This window comes from Quercus suber, unplaced genomic scaffold (genome assembly GCF_002906115.3).
Source record: "Quercus suber isolate HL8 unplaced genomic scaffold, Cork oak 2.0 scaffold_16, whole genome shotgun sequence".
Lineage (NCBI taxonomy): Eukaryota > Viridiplantae > Streptophyta > Magnoliopsida > Fagales > Fagaceae > Quercus > Quercus suber.
The window spans coordinates 1,759,904-1,782,769 of NW_027069481.1; the positions used below are offsets into that span (position 1 = coordinate 1,759,904).

Here is a 22,866-nt window from a genome sequence, read left to right on the forward strand (position 1 = left end):
TTTTTTTTTTTTTTTTTTGGGAAATTGAGTATCATCAAGGGTGGCTAAACGCTGTAATTTTGGGTTGATCAACAAGGACAACTAGTGGTAGCGATTGAAGAATGATGTATATTTTTTAAGTAAAAAATTGATTAATTTCTTTTTTATCTGTCTTTCCTTTTTCTATTTGGTTTCGATGTTGTGTGTGTGGTGGCGGGTTTGGCTTGGTGGCAGTGAGTTTGCAGTGGAGATTTCAGTGGGTTTGATCTATTGTATTTTTTTTTTCTATGGGTTTGATTCTTGAAGATTACAGTGGATTTTGATTCGTGTAATTGTGGGTTTTGGTCCTAGTGTGGTAGGTGTTCGGCTCGGTGGCAATGGGTTGTGTTGTGTTTGGATTAGTGGTGGTGGCAGTGAGTTATGTTGGTAATTTGTTGGGTCAATTTGGGTGATTTTGGCATGGGTTTGTTGTGAGTTGGGTTGATTTGGGTGGTGCAGCAGTGGTGGGGTGGTGGGTTTGGGCGGTGGTTGTGTTGTTGATGATGGTGGTGGCAGGTGGTGGTAGTGTTGTTGATGGTTGGCAAGTGGTGGGGTGGCTGGGTGGTTGTGTTGTGTTGGGTTTAAATGGTGGTGGGTTTAAAGGGTGGTTGTGTTGTGTTTGGTTTAAAATGGTGGTAGGTTTATTGAAGTTGAGAGAGAGAGAGAGAGGCAGAGACAGAAATTAGAAAGAGGAGAGAGATGATTTTGGGTTATATATTTTATTGGATAGATATATTATTTTAATGTATTGTATGGGAAAATAAAAGTTGAAATGTTGAATAAATTATAAAATAGTATGATATAATTGATAAAGTAACTTTTAAAATGGTAAAATACAATTGAAGATAGTGGATGTGAATGCTCTAAAAGAGTGGAAATCTTATGAAGTAATATAACTTTTCCACCCTTTAATTGAATTTCTCAATCTTTGCAAATCGGTCTTTATTTTTCGTTTTCTCCAAATTTCCTTAGTTCGAGATTGAGTGTTGCATTCTTTGGTTTTGATTTCAGGCAACGGCGTTATTTCCCTAAATGTTTTTTTTTTTTCAAATAGTTTTTTTTTTTANTTTTTTTTTTTATATTATAAAAAATGTTACTTTCACCCAAATTCCAAATTAGGGTTATCCATCCACCCATTATACCTAACCCACTCGGCCAATCTGAATCGACCTAGAGACTCGTGGTTGACACCTACTGCACAGACGATTGAGTTGTAGGTTTCAAACCCTTAAATTTTTGATTTCTGGTCCAAGCCTCAAGTAATCCCTAGATTCCTAACTTGTGAAACCTAAATCAATTGTGTACACCTTTAACCTTTAACTTGTAGATCTAATGAAATTGACTGGTGCAACTAGCAAATCGAGAAATCTAGTTTCGACCGACCATTTAGTCAATGGCGGGTCATAAATCTACTCACCCAACTTGATTAGGTTGAGCCCAAACCTTATTTGTCTTTCTTATTTCTTTTTGCCGAAGTATATGTCTTTCTTTTGCTATTGGACCTGGGATGATCATACATATATAAAGGTCGGTATTTATATGATGATCATGCATATTGAATTTGGTTGTGAATCATTGTCGATTGCCATGATATGCATGTGCAGCATGGTGCTCAACCTCATTCATTCAGTGGTTTGCGAGCATGATTTGAAACATAAAGAAATAAATAAACACATTCTTTTTTTTTTTTTTTTTTGGTAATAGAAATAAACACATTCGAAGACTATAATATCAATGTGTAAACCATGTCTAATTAGATTCAATTAGCTCCAAGGGGCGCTCGAAAGTGTTTGAGAAATATCATATTAGACAAGAATAAAATGTCATTCAAAATGCCAGGGTTAAAAGAATAAAAATATTGCTAGCATTACAAGTTAAGAAATGAAAAAAACAAAACAAAAAACAAACCCTCCCAATTCTAGGAGCACGGTGGACTGGAATATGATTTTATTTATTTATATCATTTCCATCATTTGGCCCAGTAAGGGTAAGTGGAAATGGGATACAAGACTTGGAAAAGTAGCCTCTTAATTATCATTCAATTTTTAGCCATTGCTTTCTCAAAAAAAAAAAAAAAAAAAAAATTTTTAGCCATTGCCTTCTAGATATCATTTGATTCGGAAAATTTTTTAAGTTTAATGATTGGACAATTGGTAAAACCTGACACAAAGAGCAATATAAATGAGAATTTGCATTGCCTCCCATGAACTGGGTTTAACTTGGCCCAACTTGCTTCATTAGTCGATTTGGGTTAAAGCTCAAATTAAGTCCTAATTCAATTTTTGCATTACTCTACTGGCACCTCCTAATTATTTCAATAGAAACATTTAGTATTTAAATTCTCCCACCTCCAACTATTGAATTACTAAAAAAGAAAATCCTCACTCGATACCCATGAACAAGCCTTGGACAGTTAAAACCTATTGCAACTAAAAAAAAAAAAAATTATTTTCAAATAGAATAAGAACAAAAACAAACCCATCCAAAACCAAAACAAACCATTATCTCTGCATTAAATGTTAAAAATGAAGCTCTCTTTTTCCAACCACCAATCATGCAATGTATTCCTTCATGAAACCTCAATTACAAGGAAATTCTACTAGTTTTTATTTGAATACCTCAGTTAAACATCATTAGTTATTCAACACATTGAAAAGGGAAGAGAAGAGGTTAACATGAAAAGACATTCATGAAAAAAAGGGCCACACAATGAATAATTTTGAGTTTTACTAGGGCAATTAAAAAACTGATAAAACCCCTTAACCATGTTCTCTAACCTCAGAAACTGCTAATACAATGAACAAAAGTTTCCTCTGACCGACCACAAATTTCAAATACTCCTAGTGTCAACACAGGTTGGTAAATACAACAAACAAGTGCTTATGCTAATCAGTCACAAATCTGGTTTTTTTCTGGCTTTCTACATTTCGTTTCCCACTTCATGGGCTAACAGAAAAGGAATAAAAGATAAACTCAATTTCGTCATGTCTTCTTCAGAAAATACCCCAAAATGATGCCAATCAAGCCGACAAGAAGCACAAATATAAGTGGGATACCACCACCGCGGCTTTTGTTGGCTTCACGCCTCAAGAGCTCCTGCACAAGTATCAAAGTCAGTCCTATCCTTTAATAAGGTTGCAATAATTTCTTGCATGGTAATCGGTATCAATATTGTGCTGCCACATCAACCTGGCACTAAACTAGAATGTATACAACTACTATGCATAAGATTTGCAATTATAAGGTTATTGTTACTTTGGCCATCAACTTATCTATGTTTACAATATATCTCTGATTGCTTACTGGATGACCCCTTAGTTATTATGGGTCAGAACTCACAATTTGCCACTGTTACTGCATAAATAAGATGTCCCACTAATTGGTTGAAAATACAACAAACATACGAGACCATTTTTATCTGAGCAACATACAAAAATATGGAATAATTTTCAACTTTCAAAGTTGCATTAATTGCGTGCTTTTCATTGTGAAGGAAACTGAGTATAGATTACTCATTGTATGCTAGTATCTCCTAAATCTCCCACTAAATCCTCTAAAAAACAGACAAGAGATGCAATTAAAAGTAAAATTTCTTTAAACTAACCCCACCCACCCACCCCCCAAACAAATGTAAAACCTTTGAAAAGACTGCTAGGTTCTCTCTCTCCCTACCTTTCCCAAGCAAAGATAAACTAGGAAGAGCCATAATACAACTGCTCCAGTAAAGTTTCTAACAATGATTTCAGGAAAATCACACAAATCAGCCCTCAGCAGTATTCTCTAATTCAAATTTAAAGAATTTCACAACTTGGGAATATTTTATCTGATAAAAACTTTCTAGCATGTAGCAAAAGAGTGTGAAGAAATACTGGATTTGATGAATGGCTTGCATGCAGAAATTCAGCAGTAGTTCCTTTGGTACAGTTTATTCGATCCCCACTTCAAAAACATAAGCCAGATAAGCCACAAAATTTAAGCCATACCAAAGGAAAATTTAGTTATGGGCTTTGTTTATGGTTAAACATTAATTCAAATGACTTGTTTCAGCTTGTCTTGTGCCTGTTATCTCTTTCACTAAGCATATATCTAGAAAATAAAAATTTGCTTCAGAAGCGTTTCAATAACAAAAATGAAATAATTTGAAATACAAAATCCCTTACCAGTTCTTGCTGAAGCTTGTTATTTTGCTGAATAGCAGAACTTTTCTCCTCGGTCAGCTTTGAAATGAGAGCCCTTGTCTGGAATTACAAATATAAACATAATTAACAATAATTTTTTATAATATAAAAAAAAAAAAAAAAAAAAAAACTATTTAAATAAACTTAATACCTTTTATAAGATTGATGTGGGGATAAAAGAATTGGATAGGGTATTGGGCTATGGGTCAGACCCGAGGATGCCAAAAAGCCCAAGGACAATCAAGTATTAATAAGGGCAAATATGTTATGAGGCCGAGGATGAGGACCAATAACAACGAACATGTGATGTTGTCCGAGGAACCAAACTTCCTCAGAAAATAGAACAGAAGTCTGAACCCTGACCACCCAACAAATACCGGGCAAAGGGCAACCATGCTTAGAAGCATAAGCTTCAAAGGGGTGAGTCAACAAAGAACTGAAAAATATCTAAGAAAAAGGCTGCTACCACCACATTTAATGCACTGCACCTAACCAACTAGCCGCATTAATGTAAAAGTGATACCTAAACAGTGTTTTTTAGCCTTAAAGCTACACACAGAGACTTCAAGAAGATTTTGATGGGACAAGCATCCAGAAGATTAGTTGTTTGATCAACAAGTAGAAGACTAAGATGCGAGAAGGGGAAAGAGTATAAAAGGGAAAGTATTCCTTTACATGGAGGGGTCATCTAAAAAAAAAGAGAAAAATGGAGAAAAGGAATTGAATGTAACGAAGAAGTCTGGGTATTTGTACAAGTTGGAAATTCATAAATACATTAGAACATACTTTCCTTGAATTTGACCGAGTGTTTTTCTCCTCAAATTATACTTTTCAATCACCATAACACTAAACCAATTCACTATGATTCTTAATTGATTCATTAAGTCTTCATCTATTAAACCCACTCTCTTACAAATCTATTGCTGTGAGCATGTTAGGCCACTGTTCATATCCATTGGGCTTTGGGCCAATTTGTGGTCCTTACAATTGATATGACCCATGTAATTTATATAATTTTTTATATAATATTTGATGAGATATATGATAATTAAACATCAAGTTGATCTATTAGTAACATTAGTTTAATTATTATAAATCTATATATATATATATATATTTTTTATTAATATTTGTAGGGATGAAGGGCTCAGATAAGGATATTGGGCTATGGGCCGCACCTGAGGACGTCAAAGAGCCTAAGGACAGATAAGTACTAGCAAAGGCAAGTAGATTATTGGGCCAAGGAAGAGGTCTGGTCATAATGAACAAGTGACATTGTCCGAGGGGCTACCCTTCCTTGGCCAACAGAGTGGAAGCCTAAAGTCCGACCACCCATCAAATTCTGAGTAGTGGGCAACCATGCTTGGAAGGATAAGCTTCAAAGAGGATTAAGTCAACAAAGAATTGAGAAATATCTAAGAAAAAAGCTGCTACCACCGTATTGAATGTTCTGCACCAAATCAACTGGCCATATTAATGTAGAGGTGATACCTGAATAGTGACTTCTAGCCTTACAGCTGCCCCCAAAGATTTCAGGAAGGTGCTGATGGAACAAATATTAAGGAAATTAGCAATCTGATCTACACGTGGATAGCTAAGATGGAAAGAATGGAAGGGAGTATAAAGGAGGATGATTCCATTACAAAGAGGATCATCAGAAAACAAGAAAGAAATCAGTATCTAACCAAGAACTTGAATATTTGTATAAGTCTAAGAGAAATATATAAGAACATACCATCCTCAGACATGACCGAGGAGTATTTTTCCTTTCAAACTGTTTGTTTTACTTATTCTAACACCAACTAGCCTATTGTAATTTACCCTTTAACTCATTGAACGTTCAATAACATGTCCACTCACTAACAAATTTATTGTTTTGGGCTTATTTTGCCATTGTCCTAATCTCCTAGGGTGTGAACAGATATTCAACTCCAGCTTATCTACAAGGAAATGGGCAAGCTAACAGTCAACAAAGTCATAGTGAATGGGCCTAAGAAGAGGTTAGACGAAGCAAAGGGTAAATGGGTGGAAGAACTACCACACGTTCTTTGGACATATCGAACTACCCCTCGTCGGTCAACTGGAGAAACACCCTTTTCAATGACTTACGAGTCTGAGGCCATGATCCCTCTAAAGGCTGGGTTTCCAACACTAAGGACAAGCTTGTTCACCCCAAACAACAATGATAAGTTATTGGAGAGAAGTCTAGATTTAGTTGGTGAATGAAGAGAAGCCGCCATGGTTCAACTAGCGTATTATCAGCAAAAACTTAAGCAGGGGTATGATACAGGTGTGAGGGCGAGGCCACTAGCACCAGATGACTTGGTGTTGAGAAAGGTTGTGGGTACTACAAAGAACCCATCATGGGGAAAGTTAGGGCCCAACTAGGAGGGGCCATATCGCATCATCTCGGTGGCTAGTATAGGTGCCTACTTTTTGGAAGACCTAGATGAAAATGTTATACCATGTCCGTGGAATGTAAATAATTTACAAAGATACTATTATTAATGAAAAGCAAGCCTGCCATTTTCTGTTTCCACTATTATATGTTTTACTCCTATTTATTTAAGTGTTAATCAGAACCTTAGTCATGCCTAATGCCTCGAACCACATACCTTAGGTAAATTAATGCTTCCATATTTTCCTAAGTGTTAAACAGAATCTCAGTCATGCCTGATTCCTCAAACCACATACCTTAGGTAAATTAATGCTTCCATATTTCCCTAAGTGTTAAACAAAACCTCGATCATGCCTAATTTTTCGGACCACATACCTTAGGTAAATTAATACTTCCTATTCATTTAAGTTTTAAACAGAACCTCGGTCATGCCTGGTTCCTTAGACCACGTACATTGGGTAAATTAATACTTTCAATTACTCATCTGTGTGTTAAACAAAACCTTGGTCATGTTTGGTTCCTCAAACCTTATACCTCGAGTAAATTAACACCTCCTGTTCATGTAAGTGTTAAGTGAAACCTTGGTCATGTTTGGTTCCTCGAACCACGTACCTTGGAAGAATTAATGCTTCACATTTGTTTGAAGTTAAGAATGAAGCCTTAATCATACATAGCCTTTTGAGCAGAACATTTCAAGTACACTAATCCTATTTCTAAGTTAAGTTGTTAGATTATCAGTTGCTTGGAGGTTAATTCGTTAGGTTGCCAATTGCATGGGAATTAAGTTGTTAGATTACCAACTACACAGATGTTTGTCAAGGTTAAAAGCGATGTTATGCTTTAATTGGAAGAGATTGTAATTTGAGCTTACAGTTGGACAATCAAACTATGTTCAACAATAAACAAATAGCATTGTGATTAACATAAAAACACTAATAATATAAAGGAACTTAGCACTTTTCATTAAATAAAGCCTTGAAAAGGAAAAGGGAGTACATACCTAAAAAAAATACATAAAAGAATTATTTAATATATATATATATATATATAAAAGTAAAATCCTAAGTTGTCTTAGAGGGAGGAAGGTTAGCCTTCAATACAGTTTGGGCAGAAGGGTCAGGCACCATGGCTTGAGCTACACCCTTGTCTTTGAGATCCTTCTTGGTAGTGAAAGGGAGTTTGACTAGTACAAATACATGGCTTTGGGCTACCCCCTTTTCCTTGGAGGGTTCCTTGGTTTTAGGTAAGGACTTGACAGGCTCAGAGGCCTTCGCCTTAGTTGGCTCCTTCTCTTTATCCGTTGTGCTCACTTGGTCAACCTCTATGGAAGGATCAGTAGGGGCTGGAAGAGTGCTGGTAAAAGCTGCCTGATTGGACTCAAGTGCTTTGGGAGCGACGTCAGCTCAGGAGCTGGAAAGGCCTGTTATGTGAAGGGCTGGGGGGTAGAAGACATTCTTTACCCTTCTTAGTGCTGAAGAAGCGTCCACCCTACCTTGGTTTAGCACTTCAGTCCACACTTGGAGGCAGTAACCTCAGTAGACACCAATGACTTGGGCCCTAAGGTTTTCTTTAGTCTCCTTCACCCTAGTTTCATGGCCCTCCTACTCAGCCTGAGTTGCAGCCTCCTCTGCCTTCTCCAGTTTCTTCTTCAAAGCCCCTATCTGCTCCTTGGCAATGGCAAGCTGATCCTCAGCATTATGCAATTGTTGGCATTGACCCTTTGCTTACCTCTCAACCCTAGCCAGTGCTGCCTCTGCACTCTTCGTCTCCCTATCTACCTTAGTCAGTTTCACATTGAGGTCTTTTATCCTCTTCTCGGCCATAATGAGCGTTTTGACAGCAGCTATGCGCCATCCCTCCTCATCCTTCCACTATTTGTGGGCATTATCTACCCATTCTTCGGCAATATTTGTTGTTTGGATCGCCTTCCAAAAAAAAAAAAAAAAAGGAAGAAAAAGAAGAAGAAAAAAAAGAAAAAGACATTAAAGTAAATTCTCTAAGAGTAAAAACAGCTTATACATTTAGCAAAGATAAGGAATTGGAAAACTTGCCATGGCCAGGTCCCTTTTCAGGGTTAGAAACACCTCATGATTCTTTAGCATCCTCAAGTTGGCAGCTCATTGTTTTTAATATACTTTTAGGCTTTTAATTCTAACCTTCATAGTGTGTTCCACTTATGATTTGCATGTTCTAAATTGTAGAGAATGAAGAGCTACTATCGCATTATGGCTGCATCAATCAAGTGTTGCTACTGTAGTTAGTGTTGAAATACTCATTGACATACTGCAATAATTAATTAGTATATAAATATATATAAAGGGCATTTGTAAATTTAGTTATTGTTTAAATACTTATATATATATATATAAGTATATGTATATTTGTAGTTTCTTAGGTTTTCTTAGATGATTCACAAGTCACATTCTGTTGTAAATGCCTTACCAACTTCTGTCATGGTTAATTAGGTGTTGGTTTAGTCTTTCTTTTTTGCTGAATGGATGTTTGGTCAATGAATTATATTTCTTTCTCATATGTCATATAGTTTGTGGTACATGTCATGGGATAAAGTTAGAGAGATATATAAGAAATACAACAATGTAACTGGTAGAACTTAGTAACAAAGGAGCCCCAACATAGGAAACAAAACACATTTAATCCTATGCAACACAAAACTAAATGAAATTATATTGAGTTCAAGCCTGAGACAAAGTTGGCAGTGTATGAAAATTGGGGAAGAAAAAGAGAAGATTGTGTGTGTGATTAGAATAATCTTCTAAGTCATATTTAATAGCTTTCCCGTGCGTAGCATGGGTTAGCAACTAGTTATTATTATTATTATTATCTGCAGAGTTCACTATAAACACTATATTTATTTGTGATGCCTTTATCATGCATTTCACTATAAGCACTACATGCTCCTTTTTAACCATATCGTAACATGGATTATGATACTCTATTCTTAAAATAAGATTAAATATTGAAAAATAATTTATGTTGAAACTCTTTTGCCAAAATATTTAAGAATTCAATACAATATTGTTTTAAAACAATTATTTTATTTTTATAAAATTATAAAATGATATGGGTAATACATTTTAAAAAAAAAATTAACACACTTAGATACAATAATCAACAATTATGAAAAATTTACTAAAACATCTAAATTTTTAGCAATAATAAGTACTTATTGATGGAGAAAGAGGTTCTCATTATATTAATAACAAATTCAGATATAACTAAGAATTAGAAATTTATCTTTTGTATTGATTCTTGCAATTGAATAAAAAATCATTCTTGAATGCAGTGTTCAACTCTAGGAAAGAATTAAAAAATAAATATTTATTAATTCTGCCTCTCTCTCTCTCTCTCTCTCACACACACACATATATATATATATATGTATATATATTTGGACAAAATTTAGATACAGTACTTTGGATATTGTTATTTAGGTATCCCTCTTAAATTTTAAACATCTGGCCATTTTAAATATCTCTCCAAACGGCCTTAAAATTTTTTTTTTTTTTTTTTTTTTCCGTTTTCTCAGTATCTCTGGCTTGCTTTAGTTCACTCTCTCTCTCAACTCAATGGCTTCAGATCTCTCCACATCTCAAACTGAATAAGAAATTTGGCCGAGAATCCTGTTGTAATCCTTCAGATGTGGTCCATTGCAAGTGAAATCTGCCAGACCTTCCAACTTTTTGACTACATTGGCGATTCCTTCAATTCTTACAGCAATCTCAATCAGCAAATATAATAGTGAAAGACATCTGGTGAGAGGTGGTAACGCAATTTTTGTGATAGCTTCTCTTTTGGCATCAGTGGGAGCTTCTAGTGCTGAAATTGTTGGTCCAAATAGAGAATTAGGTGTTCAAGGAATCTTGGAAGTTTTTGTACAGCAAAGTTCATCCCTCCAACCAAGAAATCTATTTTAAATGAAAATTGAAGTCAACGTGTTTCATAATTTTGAAAACAACCTATGGATTGTGGATTTTGCTAAAGCAGTTTTTTCTTTAGATTGGGTGTGAGAAGTCCGAAGAAATTTGGTCATTGGGTTTTTTAGTTTTTGTGAAAAAGAAAAAAAAAAAAAAAAAAAAAAAAGGGTAAACAAACATAGAGGATTTTAACGCCGTTTGATGAGATGTTAAAAATAGACAAATGTCTAAAATTTAAGAGGAGTGACTAAGGAATTGCACTTAAGATACCGTATATAAGTTTCGACCTATACATTTATGGACAAAGTTACATTACAAACTAGTTGTAGCCAATAGACAACAACACCACTCAATATTTTTTTATTGAATGTGAATTTTGACATATCAACCATTGATAACATTTTTTTTTTTACATCCTCTATGCTCGCAAAATTTTAAAAAATCAAAGATCAAAGACTATGTCATCAACTAAATGTTTAAATTTTATAGTCTAAAATAATGTAAAAAATAAATATATGGATTTAATAGTAAATAATATCCAATCAACAAGAAATTTGACATGCTTGTTAAGAACATAAAAAACACATAATTTAATGGTTAGATTTTTAAAATATGTTGTTATGTTAATTTTTTAGTGGAAGTTGTAACTAGTTTGTAGTCAAACTTTGTCCTATATTTATATGAAGTATCAGATTATATAGAAGGTTATATATGATTCGTCATGACTCACAATATTAAGAAGAGCTTTTTTTAAAATTATATAATAATCAAAATAAAATCATTCTTTTTACAATTAATGTTACATGTCCTACACTTTGTCTCTCTATGTATATTAAAAGGAATAAAAAAAAACAATAAAAAATTATGGGAGGGCTAACTTTATCTCATTTCAGGCAATTAGCAATAATTTGACTCCGCTCTAGCAATTCCACTATTATTATCGATTATTTAAATTAATTCTTTTCTAACAATAAGCTCCAATTTAGCCACATGTACATATGCAACAATTTCTTTTTTCAATTATCAATTTTTTTTATACCATGTGTAATTTACACTATTTGTTTCAACGTAAAATTTTTTGAAATGTAAAATATTTTACATGTATATATTGTACATATAAAATATTTTACTATAAAACATTTGCAAGTGTACGACAAGTGCTTTGACCTTAAAAATTGCAAATATAAATCAGCCACCACCAGCCACCACATACCCAGCCACCACCAGCCATTGCAAAAACATAACCATTGTAATCCCATTCCATTAGCCACCATCATCTACCCAAATACACAAGAGCCACCAGAATTACCACCAAATCATCACCAACCATTCAAAAAACAGCCTTCAAAACCACCACCAAAGATTCAAAAACCTACCACCGACTACCAAAAAGAACAACCACCAAATCATCACAAACCACTCAAAAAACAACCACCAACAACCCAAAAATCTATATCAGAAAGGCAAAAACACCCATAAACCAAATCAAAAACCTGAAAAGAAAACCCACAAACAAAGAATCTAATATGAAAATTCAACAATCTAGCAAATCTAGTGGTAGTGAGATTGAAACAACCACCTACAAGATCAAAGCAGCCACCAAAACCCAAGCCGCCGCTCAGCATTCAGATCCCGATGAATTTCGTGAGAGAGATGAGAGGAGGAGGAAAGTGTGGAGTCGGTCGGTGGGTTGTGCCGCTAGTGGGTGGCACCGGTCTGTGGGTGAGAGAAGTATCAAGTTGGGATGTGAGAGAAAACTAAGAGGGAGATATAGCGTGAGAGGTAGAAATAACATGAGAGTTGTCGAGTGAGAGTTAGAGAGCAATTGTAAAATATTTTACCAAAATTTTAAGTGTAAAATATTTTACAGAAATTTGCTTAAGTTAATTTGGTTGACTGAAAATATTTTACTTTTGACTAAAATATTTACTACAAAACAAACACCATAAAATGAGAAAATATCTTCCTACAAATATTTTACGTTGTAACAAATGGAGCGTTATTAAAAATTCCGTCTGATATGTTGTAATCTTTTTTTTCCCACATAGCTCGGTATAACACTATACTTTGTTTGTGGTGCCTTTATCATGTATTTCACTATAAGCACTACATGGTCTTTTTTAGCCATAGTAACATCAATTATGATGATGGCATTTAAAAACCTATTATTAAAAGTAAATACATTTTAAAAAAAATTTAAGTTGAAACTCTTTTACTAAAAGTTTCAAGAAATTATTATTTATTTAAAAATAATTATGTCAGTAATTTTTAAAAATAATTTTGAGTTTGTTAAAACTACAATGTTAATAGTAAAATTAGGTTACGTAGCTCTAAGTTCATTGCCTCACTTAAATTGAATTTAATTGCCTCTAGAGTGGAACTGATGAATTATTTAATTTATTTTGAAGGTGATATTATTTTATATTATGGTTACTACAAAGAAAATAAATAAAAGAAGATGTAACGTGAGAGTTATTTTTGTGAATTATTCATATTTAACTTTTAGCCTACTTATCAGTTAAGGAAAAGGATAATAGATTTCCTATTTAGATTAGGAGTTTAAGTGTTATTGGAATTCTTTAGAGTTTTAGCCATCTAAACAATCTTAATATGAGTTTTAGTGGGAATTAAAGTTTTGAAAGCTTATTTAAGTTCTTGTAGGCTTTAATTTCAGCCCTAAGTGGAAACAGTTTTAACTTGTGAAGCTGAAAGGTAAAATAGTGTATTTGTGAAGCGTAGAGAGAGAGAGAGAGAGAGAGAGAGAGAGAGAGAGTGTGTGTGTATGTGTGTGCGCAAAATTACAAGAGACAAATTTTGCATCCGTGTGGTCGTGTGGTCAGGTATATCTCTCTCTCAAACCTTCATGGAAATAACCTACTTTGCTAGAGTAGTTTAATAGATTTGCTTTAATATCCCATATGAACTCTTGAATTAGGCGATAAGCTTTTGAGTGATAGTTGCTAGAGTTTACGCATGGTGGTGGGGCTGGACTTCTGAATCTTGTAATCTATATCATGGTCAAGTTTCTAAACTCTTATCAATACATTTTACAGGTCACTAAGTCCTACGGGTAGGAATTAATTGGTAAATCTATTGTATTCTTTCTATGTCTTACGGGTAGGAATCTTATTGGATGCTATATATATGTAATTTGGGATAATATTGATCTTTAAGCATAAAATTATTTGGAAGCCAACTCATACTGGAGAATTAAATAATATAGATATCTACATATTCGGCTCATCAGAATTATTTGCTAGGTATTGATTTTGGAGTACTTGATAAAGCAATTGAGTACTAGATTAGCTATAGTTTCAGAATAAGTACTGAGATACGAATTTTAAGAATGAAATTTATATTTTGTTGCTGCCTTAGTGTATCCATTCTTATTGAGTTGTCTTGTCCTTATTTAGGCTGTGTTTGTTTTGGATGAAATTCATTTTCGGAAATGGTTTTCTATATTTTCGGGTGTTTGGTTGCGCCGGAAAAAGCAATTTTCCGGAAATCATTTTCAGTTGACTCACGGTCAAGGGTGAAAATGATTTACGGAATCATTTTCACTTCAAATGATTTCCGGAAAATGGAGAGAAAGAGAGAGCATGAAGATAGAGAGAGGGAAAGAGAGAAAGAGAGCGCCAGCACCCCGAACCCAGCGAGCCCAGACACGCCGGAGACGTCGCCGGCGAACCCCGAGCACCGCGCCTTCGATCACCGCACCGGCGAACCCCGAGCACCGCGCCGGCGATTGCGTTCGATCACCTCCGCTCGATCTCGCGATCTAGCCTTCGATATCGCGACTCGCCTTCAATCTCCCACCAGCGAACCCAGAAGCCGTCGATCGTCGTCGATCGTCGATCATCGTCGCCGCGCTGCGCCGTCGATCGCTTCCTCTTCCTCGATCTCTCAGCTTTTTTTTTTTTTTTTTTTTTTTTAAGTTTGATGCTGTTGTTGTTGTTGTTGTTTTTTTTTTTTTTTTTTTTTTTTTTTTTTTTTTTTTTTTTATGAACTGATTATTGTTGTTGTTGTTGTTGTTGTTGTGGTGGTGGTGTTGTGGTTGCCGGAATTTGTTGTTGTTGTTGTGGCCGGAATTTGTTGTAGGAAAATAGCATTTTCCTAATTGAACCAAACACATGAAAATATTTTCCACACCAATTTTCATAAAACAACCAAACACTTAAAAATATTTTCCTTTTCTGGAAAATAGCATTTCCGGAAAATATGTATTTTCCAGAAAATATTTTACGGGAACCAAACGGACCCTTAGGTTCTAGTTGATATGTTTCAGACAGTTAAGGTGAAGCTTGGTTTAAAAACTAGAGGTAAGTGAACTTCAGAACATGACGTCTCTCAGGACGTATATATATATATATATATTGTAAAAATATATTTATATATGTATATATATAATTGTAAAAGTGAAGTTTCCAAAAACTTATACCATTGTCTATACATTATACATACCAGAATTTTATTATTTCTTGTATATTATTTTGAAACTGTATAAGTTAAGAATGACTCAAAACTATATTTTTGAGAAAGTATTGGTTATATGATATATAATTAATATTGGCAATATTATAATAAAGTAAGAATATTTTCAAACAGTCAGCTAGACAGTCCACAACCTTTGCCAACACAGGGTTAATTGTTGGTCTTCGGCCAATGTACTGTTATTATGGTGTGGTGCAGTGTTATCATTTGCTCTTTGGAGCCAGTGTTGCCTCTTTGAGGTTAGTGTTATTGTTCCCTATGGGAATCACCCACCGAGTGTTTAGCAGCTTATATCTTTGTCTGACTAATGTTTAATGTTTTCCATATCAAACTATTGTTATATTGTTATTGATATTTATAAGTGGAAAACTTGTTCATCGTTATAATATATTGTTTCTACCTATTTGGTGTAATTTTTAATAACTAAAGTGATTATTATTTTATTTAATGATTTCAGCATTATAGTTAAATGTTTTATTCTTGACAATTTCACAAAGTATATTATATTACTGTTAAAACTATTTGTAAATGTTTTGTAAAGACTATATTTTGTCAATGATACTAATGTTTTGTTTTGAAAGACATTCTCATGTTATGTAGTCTCTTATTAGGCTTCTACTCACCCTCCCTTTCTCCGCCCTTTTAGATTAAAGCAGTGGAATATCTTTTGGTGGTAAATCCTTAGAGATATAGATTGAAGACTTCTTTTGGAGCTATGTTAGTTGATGGACTGTTTTAGTATATTTTCTTAGGATAGTAAGTTTGGCATTTGTGGAACTCTTTGAGATTGTACTTGGATACTTTATTGTTAAAGTTTTTGTTTTATGGATTTCATAGGAAAGATTTTGATGGTTTGAAGTATATTTGTGGATATTTAATTACACTCTATTCCATTATATTGTTGTTGATTATTTTATAAGACAAGTTGTGCATCTAAATCCTTGGTATGGGTTTGGGGTGTTACACGTATGGCTAGAACAACCTCTGCACAAAGTGTTCAAGCTCAAAACTTCACCAAAAAGAACACCCTTAATTCGGGCATTAATTCACCAATGGATATGGTAATTATTCTGAATGGGTTGTCAAGTAGGAGGACTCAAGAGGCTAATTCATTTCCATTTTTGACACCTCCACCCTTCACCTCCCCCTTGCACTCCTATTCATTTCCATTGTAATAGGATAACTCCCACCCATTTTCCATGATTCCATCCACAACACAGACACACACACACAAACACACAAAACAGGCCCACTTTTTTTTTTCAAATTCAAAGTTTAAAAACATTACAAATTTTGTGGTGAACTGGAATTGGGCATTTAAAAATCTAGGAAAAAAAAGTGACTTCGTAAAAATTAGCACATGCTATCTTTATTTTAAAATATCTCACAAGTCTTTTTTCTTTTTTTCTTTTTTTCTTTTTCTTTATATAGCCTTTGTGGGGGGGGGGAGGGGGGAAAGCCCAACCTTACGTAGTGGGCCTAGGGCCCTATTTGAGGATTACTGTGTATCCGAAGAGAAGGAATCGGTTGAGATGGAGTCCATCTAGAAGAAGGATACCTGGAAACGAAGGAGGAGTACAATCCGAATAGGTCACCAGCAGTCCGAAAAGGTCTTACTCCTCAGATACGAATAGTCTTGATTAATCAAACGTGTGGAAGGTCCGAATGATCTTCCTAGCAACCCCAATGATAAAGATAAGCTCTGAGTATGTCTGGAGACAATAAGAACGAAAAAATATCTAAAGGAAAAGCTGCTACCACCATATTAAATGCACTACAGCAACTTTTCTGACCGCATTTATGTGGAGAAGACCTCTAAACAGTGTAACCTCAGCTACCGCCACTCACCAAAAGCTAAAGAAGATGCATGATATGACATACACTCAAGTAGGTACCCAGATGAAGAACAAGTGGACGATGGGGATGATGGGGAAGGATGCTATATAAAGAAGAAGGGCTCCTGTTAAAAGGGGGGGAGAAAAATAGACAATAGAAAAGAAAGAGAGACTTCACTGTAGCTTGAAGAACTGTAATCACTACTCAATTTATCATAAACCTTTTCAGACTTCAATTCATTTCGTCTTTACGTGTATCTTTCTGTTGGTTTATACTTGGAGGTTGTAACCAATCGTTGTTAATTCCATAATCAACCTAGCTCTATCATCCACGCTCTACAAATTTATTGTTTTGGGCTTGGGCCACAAATCCTAATCCTATAGCCTTTTATATATGTTACTTCAAACCAAAGCAAACCAAACCACATTAACATGAATCTAAATATAAACACAATCACATTAAACCTAAATTATGATTTGGAAAATGTTGGTTTTGTTTGGTGTATAATTCAGTTTATACACCTTTATGAATTGGACCAAACTATGAAAGAATGTTACTTTTGCAATCAATGGTTAATTTAGAGTTTGCGTTGAGTTAAAAGAAATGAATGAATGGGAAATTATAACATTGAACCCAAAACAAATAAATAAAGAGCTTTATTGCACACGCAAAGTGCATGTGATGAGGCTAGTGTGTGTGTGTGTGCGCATGTGCGCGTATGTGTATACATTCAATTCTTGAATGGAAAACATATTTTCTTATAATATATTGTTGGAACAAAAAGATACTCCCTCTGTCCCAAATTTTTTGGCCTGTATTCCATTTTGAGATATCCTAAAATTATGTCCTATTTGAAAAGTCAAACACTATTAATTTACTAACATCTCCTTTATGCACTTAATTTATTTGTGGGAGCATTTTTTTTAAATTAAAAAAAATTAAAAACCTAAATTTTGAAATCCACTATACATGCCATCTTTATTCAAATTTTAAAAAATAGAAAACCTTCAACAAAGAAAAACAAATTTGTTTAGGGGTAATTTAGGAAATTTTTAAATTTTTTCAAAGAAATAAGGTAATTAATAATGTTTTCCTAAATAATTGAGTTTTTCTAACTAGGCCAAACAATTTGGGACTAAGGGAGTATGTTTCAATTTTGATAGTTTGACATATTTAGCCTAGATATATTTAAATAAATATAAGATATTTTATTTAGGTTTTGTTGTCAACATGTGAAACATGTATATACCAATTAAAGTAAGTGTTAAATTAGGTTTCTTTGGGGGCTAGATGGAGAGTTGGTGATGGTTGGTGTAGGGGCCTTTTATGCTTTTGGGCTAAGGCTTTTTGCTGTGGGTAGAAGAGTTGGGTCTATCTGTAAGACCTTGCTCAGAGCCAGTCTATGCACAATACAAAACACCTCAAAATGACAAAAGTAGTATACATATATGTGTGTGTTATGGCAAAAACTTTAGTCCAAATAGTTAGTTGTTAAACATAGTTAGAGCGGTGAAATCATAATACATAAATAAGGAGTCTCCGCAGAAAGTGAACTAAAGAGAGCCCGAACCCCCAACTTGTACAACCTTATTACTAGATTAAGCCACAAAGTTGTACATTTTGAAGGATGGTTCTAGATAACTACTTTTCATTTTGATGGGATTATAAAGAGTGGGTTTATTTTGTGAGAGTGGGTTTATTTTGTGAGAGAGGGAAAATATTGTCTATTGATGCATGTTGTTTATGCTGTATATACTCTTCTCTCTTTCTAAGTCTTTCGTCACTCTTTCTCTTTTCTCTCTTCTTTCCTTTTCCACTCTCTATTCTAATGACCTTACTCACCATCTTGTTTCCTCTTATGGGTACTGTGGGGGGAGAAAAAGGAGATATTTGATTCCTGTAGTTCCAGGCATTGTAATCCTAGATGATTAATGAAAAGCACCTCTTCGGACATAGCACTCATATTAGTCCGAGAACACATTAATCCAAATCTTCCCATTAGTGTTGCTGTTTGATACTGTTATTTTCATCACTAGCCTAGTTCTTTCACCCACTCTCTACAAAATTTATTGTTTTGGGCTCGGTGGGCTCTGAATCCATATTTCCTTGGGCATAGGCCGCAAAAACTGACCCTACAATTGGCGTCGTCTGTGGCGAGAGCTTGTGCAAGAGTGAAAACAACAGTTGCTGATGGCAGGACAAGGTGAACAGCAAGCAGAATCCAGGGCATCCCAACACGTGGACCATTTCGCCAACCTAGAGAGGAGACAAAATCGTGAAGGTAGCGTACATACAGTGCTCCTTAGCCAAGGCCAATCACAGAGCGGAAGTCACATGTCCCATGCAAAGAAGAACCGCGACTTGCAACTGGAAGTAGAGAAACTAAAGAGAGAGCTGCGCCATGCAAAGAGGAGACGGGCTTCCTCATACTCTGAGGATGATCTTGATGATGAGCAGGATGTCTCTTATCAGCACAAATTAGACGGGCTTCCTCATACTCTGAGGATGATCTTGATGATGAGCAGGACATCTCTTATCAGCACAAATCCAAGACACCAGCCAGCGAGTCCTACACTTGTGAAGAGGAGTCCCATCGTAAGAGACAACGTAGAAGTCCATCGCACGAGGACATGGAGAATGATGCCATGAACAGGGCTCTGAACCAGATATCTAAGTCGCCCTTCACGCGCAGGATAGAGGAGGCTAGACTCCCTCGGCGTTTCAACCAGCCAACGTTTACCATCTATAATGGTAAAACTGACCCTACAAATACTATTACAATGAAAAAAATAACTCTATTAGTTAAAATTTGGGGGATTTTTTTACTTGAGCGCCTTAGGCGAGTGCATCAGTCGTCTATACTATTGAGCCGCCCCAGTAGCCACCACCACCACAAGTCAAAACCCATTACAAAATTTGATCATCCTATCACAAACCTCGATCGACCCATCAACCAAGAAACCTAAATCAAACCTAAACCCAAAATCAAATTTGATCAGCAACCACACAATGGTAATCCAAAATCAATCCCATCAATGGAAATTTGGTGATGTGGGCCTTACATAGAGAGAAGACATACAATGAGAGAGACCAGAAGTCTTGCTCATTTTGGTGATGTGGGTGTTCAGTCTTGCCATGGCCGAAGTCATTGAGGGTGGCATGAGAGAGAGAGAGAGAGAGAGAGAGAGAGAGAGAATGGAATATAAAGAAAAGTAACGAATAAAAAAAAATAATAATAATAAAAAGTTATTTAAATAAAATAGAATGTAGAATAAATAATTTGATATAAGTATTTTTGTAAAGTAGTTGTGTAAATTAGAAGAAAAAAAATGTAAATTCTTATTCTAAAATAGACATAAATTTTTTCATGAGCTGAATCAGCTGATATAAATGTTCTAATGACTAATGGACAAAATGAAAATATAGAATTTGGGATAACTTTGGCAGAGAAGCAAATCTCATGTAAAAAAAAAAAAAATTGACTTAAACTTTAAAATTTACCTGGAAGAGGAGAAGATGGGATGAGGATTGAAGACGGGTTAATAATTGTATATTTGTATTTAGCATTATATACTATTATTCTATCCCTTGTAATAGCAAGCTAATTGTTTCTTGTCCATGGGATTATTAAATATGATTTGCGAAAAAAATTGACTTGAACTGGACTCAAATAAACCCGAATCATGTTGTGTTGGGTTATAGATGTGGGACAGGGATGAGCCTTTTCTGATTAGACCCGACCTGCATTGTATTTGTTGCTATCCCAAAGGAACTGTGAAGACAATTGAATTCTACGTCTATGCTTTCTAGTCTTGGTGGTGTTGTAATGTAACACAGCCGGAGAATTAACAGTGCCACAAGACTCGTTCTTCACCCTAAGTAAAAGTCAAGAAGGATTACTTGGGTTGGCTCCCTAAAAAATAAAATTAAAAAAGTTGTTGACTGACTTGGCCACTTGTGTCTTTTTCTTTCCTTTAATTAGGATCTGTTTGAATACAGTTTATTTTGCTAAAAACTAAAAACTGAAAACTGAAAATATTGTTACAAAATAATTTTTAAGTGTATAAATAGTGCTATAGAACCCATTTTTAATATTTTTTTTCTTGAATAAAGTGATTATGAGTCTCGTAAACAGTGCATAAACAGTGTTCTATATCTCTTGAAACAGTGAAACGCGTGCCTAAAAAAAAGGAAACGCGCAGACGTTGACGATAAATCCAAACATATGCTAAATGTACTACCCAAGAGTCCCTTTTTCTTTACTTTTTTTTTTTTTTTTTTTTAAATAATATATGTGTACAAACACCATGCTCCTTCAGTATATATAGTGAAGTGAACCAAGATTTCAGCACCTCTCAATTCAATAGTCATAGCTCCCTCTAAGCTCTCCCCAAAAGTTTCCTTCTCTCCACACGCCCCAAAAAAAAAAAAAAGGCTCTTAAATTTTGTTGTTATCATAAAGATCATGGATAACATCCCGTCCCAGCATCCATACATCCAAGCTGCAAGTCAGTTCAGCCAATTGGCCCAATTCTGCTACTATCACAACAAAGCCATTAGACTCTTACTCTCAGTCTCAGCCTTATCTATCTTATTTTCTAGCTTTTCATTACTCCCTTTCCTTCTCCACTCCTTTCATGTCCACAACATTTCAGCTACTTTACCCATGAAACTCTTTGGCTACACAATTGACAAGAACTACATGTTCCTACTTTGCAATGGACTCCTACTTTTTATAGTCAAGAATTCCGGTCTGGTTGGGAATTCTCATTCTCAATCAGGGGATAATCTTTATCTTAATGAAGAACATGGCATCAAAAATGGACATAGGCAGCAATCAGTTCCTGAACTATCAGAGAATAGGGCATTGGTTTTTTTTTTTTTTTTTTTTAAATAATATATGTGTACAAACACCATGCTCCTTCAGTATATATAGTGAAGTGAACCAAGATTTCAGCACCTCTCAATTCAATAGTCATAGCTCCCTCTAAGCTCTCCCCAAAAGTTTCCTTCTCTCCACACGCCCCAAAAAAAAAAAAAAGGCTCTTAAATTTTGTTGTTATCATAAAGATCATGGATAACATCCCGTCCCAGCATCCATACATCCAAGCTGCAAGTCAGTTCAGCCAATTGGCCCAATTCTGCTACTATCACAACAAAGCCATTAGACTCTTACTCTCAGTCTCAGCCTTATCTATCTTATTTTCTAGCTTTTCATTACTCCCTTTCCTTCTCCACTCCTTTCATGTCCACAACATTTCAGCTACTTTACCCATGAAACTCTTTGGCTACACAATTGACAAGAACTACATGTTCCTACTTTGCAATGGACTCCTACTTTTTATAGTCAAGAATTCCGGTCTGGTTGGGAATTCTCATTCTCAATCAGGGGATAATCTTTATCTTAATGAAGAACATGGCATCAAAAATGGACATAGGCAGCAATCAGTTCCTGAACTATCAGAGAATAGGGCATTGGATTTGGATGAAAGTAAAATTGTAGTTATGGAGGTTGAAGAGGAACAAGTAATAGCAAATGGGTCTTTGTCATTGATTACAGTAGTAGGAGGAGGAGAAAATGAGCTTTTGACTATGCAAGAAGAAGAAGAAGAAGAAGAAGATGGATTTGGGCTACTGAGTACAGAAGAGCTAAACAAAAGATGTGATGATTTTATAAGAAAGGTGAAAGAAGAAATCAAACTTGGAGCCAAACAATTGATCGTAGTTTAGTTTTGGCAATCAAAAGCCACACTGTGCTAGTCAATCACCCTGTTGGTGTAAGATGTCTGTGACTTGTAATTTATTGTGCGTTTGGATTGCGCTTGCATCTGGGCGTTTTGGCGTTTCCTTTTCTTCTTCTTCTTCTTCTTTCTTTCTTTTTTTTTTTTTTTTTTTTTAATGCATGCATTTCAAGAGGTACTATGCAGTGTTCAATGGATTCTGTGCACTGTTCACGGGACTTATAAGTAATTTATTAAAAAAAAAATTTAAAACTAAGTCTCACGGCACT

General features: G+C 35.0%; 1 protein-coding gene and 1 long non-coding RNA gene across 2 annotated transcripts; one reads left to right on the forward strand and one right to left on the reverse strand.

Moving 5' to 3' along the window:
• Window positions 1-2,674: 2,674 nt before the first annotated feature.
• On the reverse strand, window positions 2,675-4,274 carry LOC136061596 (uncharacterized). The gene is made up of 2 exons (XR_010623421.1): window positions 4,179-4,274; window positions 2,675-3,114 (listed from the first exon to the last, which is right to left on the reverse strand). It is a non-coding gene; the product is annotated as an uncharacterized LOC136061596 (long non-coding RNA).
• A 17,655-nt stretch (window positions 4,275-21,929) lies between these two features.
• Window positions 21,930-22,586, forward strand: LOC136071380 (uncharacterized). The gene has a single exon (XM_065782596.1). It carries the CDS (start codon window positions 21,930-21,932, stop codon window positions 22,584-22,586), a length of 657 nt encoding a protein of 218 aa, XP_065638668.1.
• The last annotated feature ends 280 nt before the right edge of the window (window positions 22,587-22,866 follow it).

Bases quoted from the DNA above. Each gene is read 5' to 3' on its own strand.
- LOC136071380 (XM_065782596.1), top strand. From the start codon at position 21,930: ATGGATAACATCCCGTCCCAGCATCCATACATCCAAGCTGCAAGTCAG.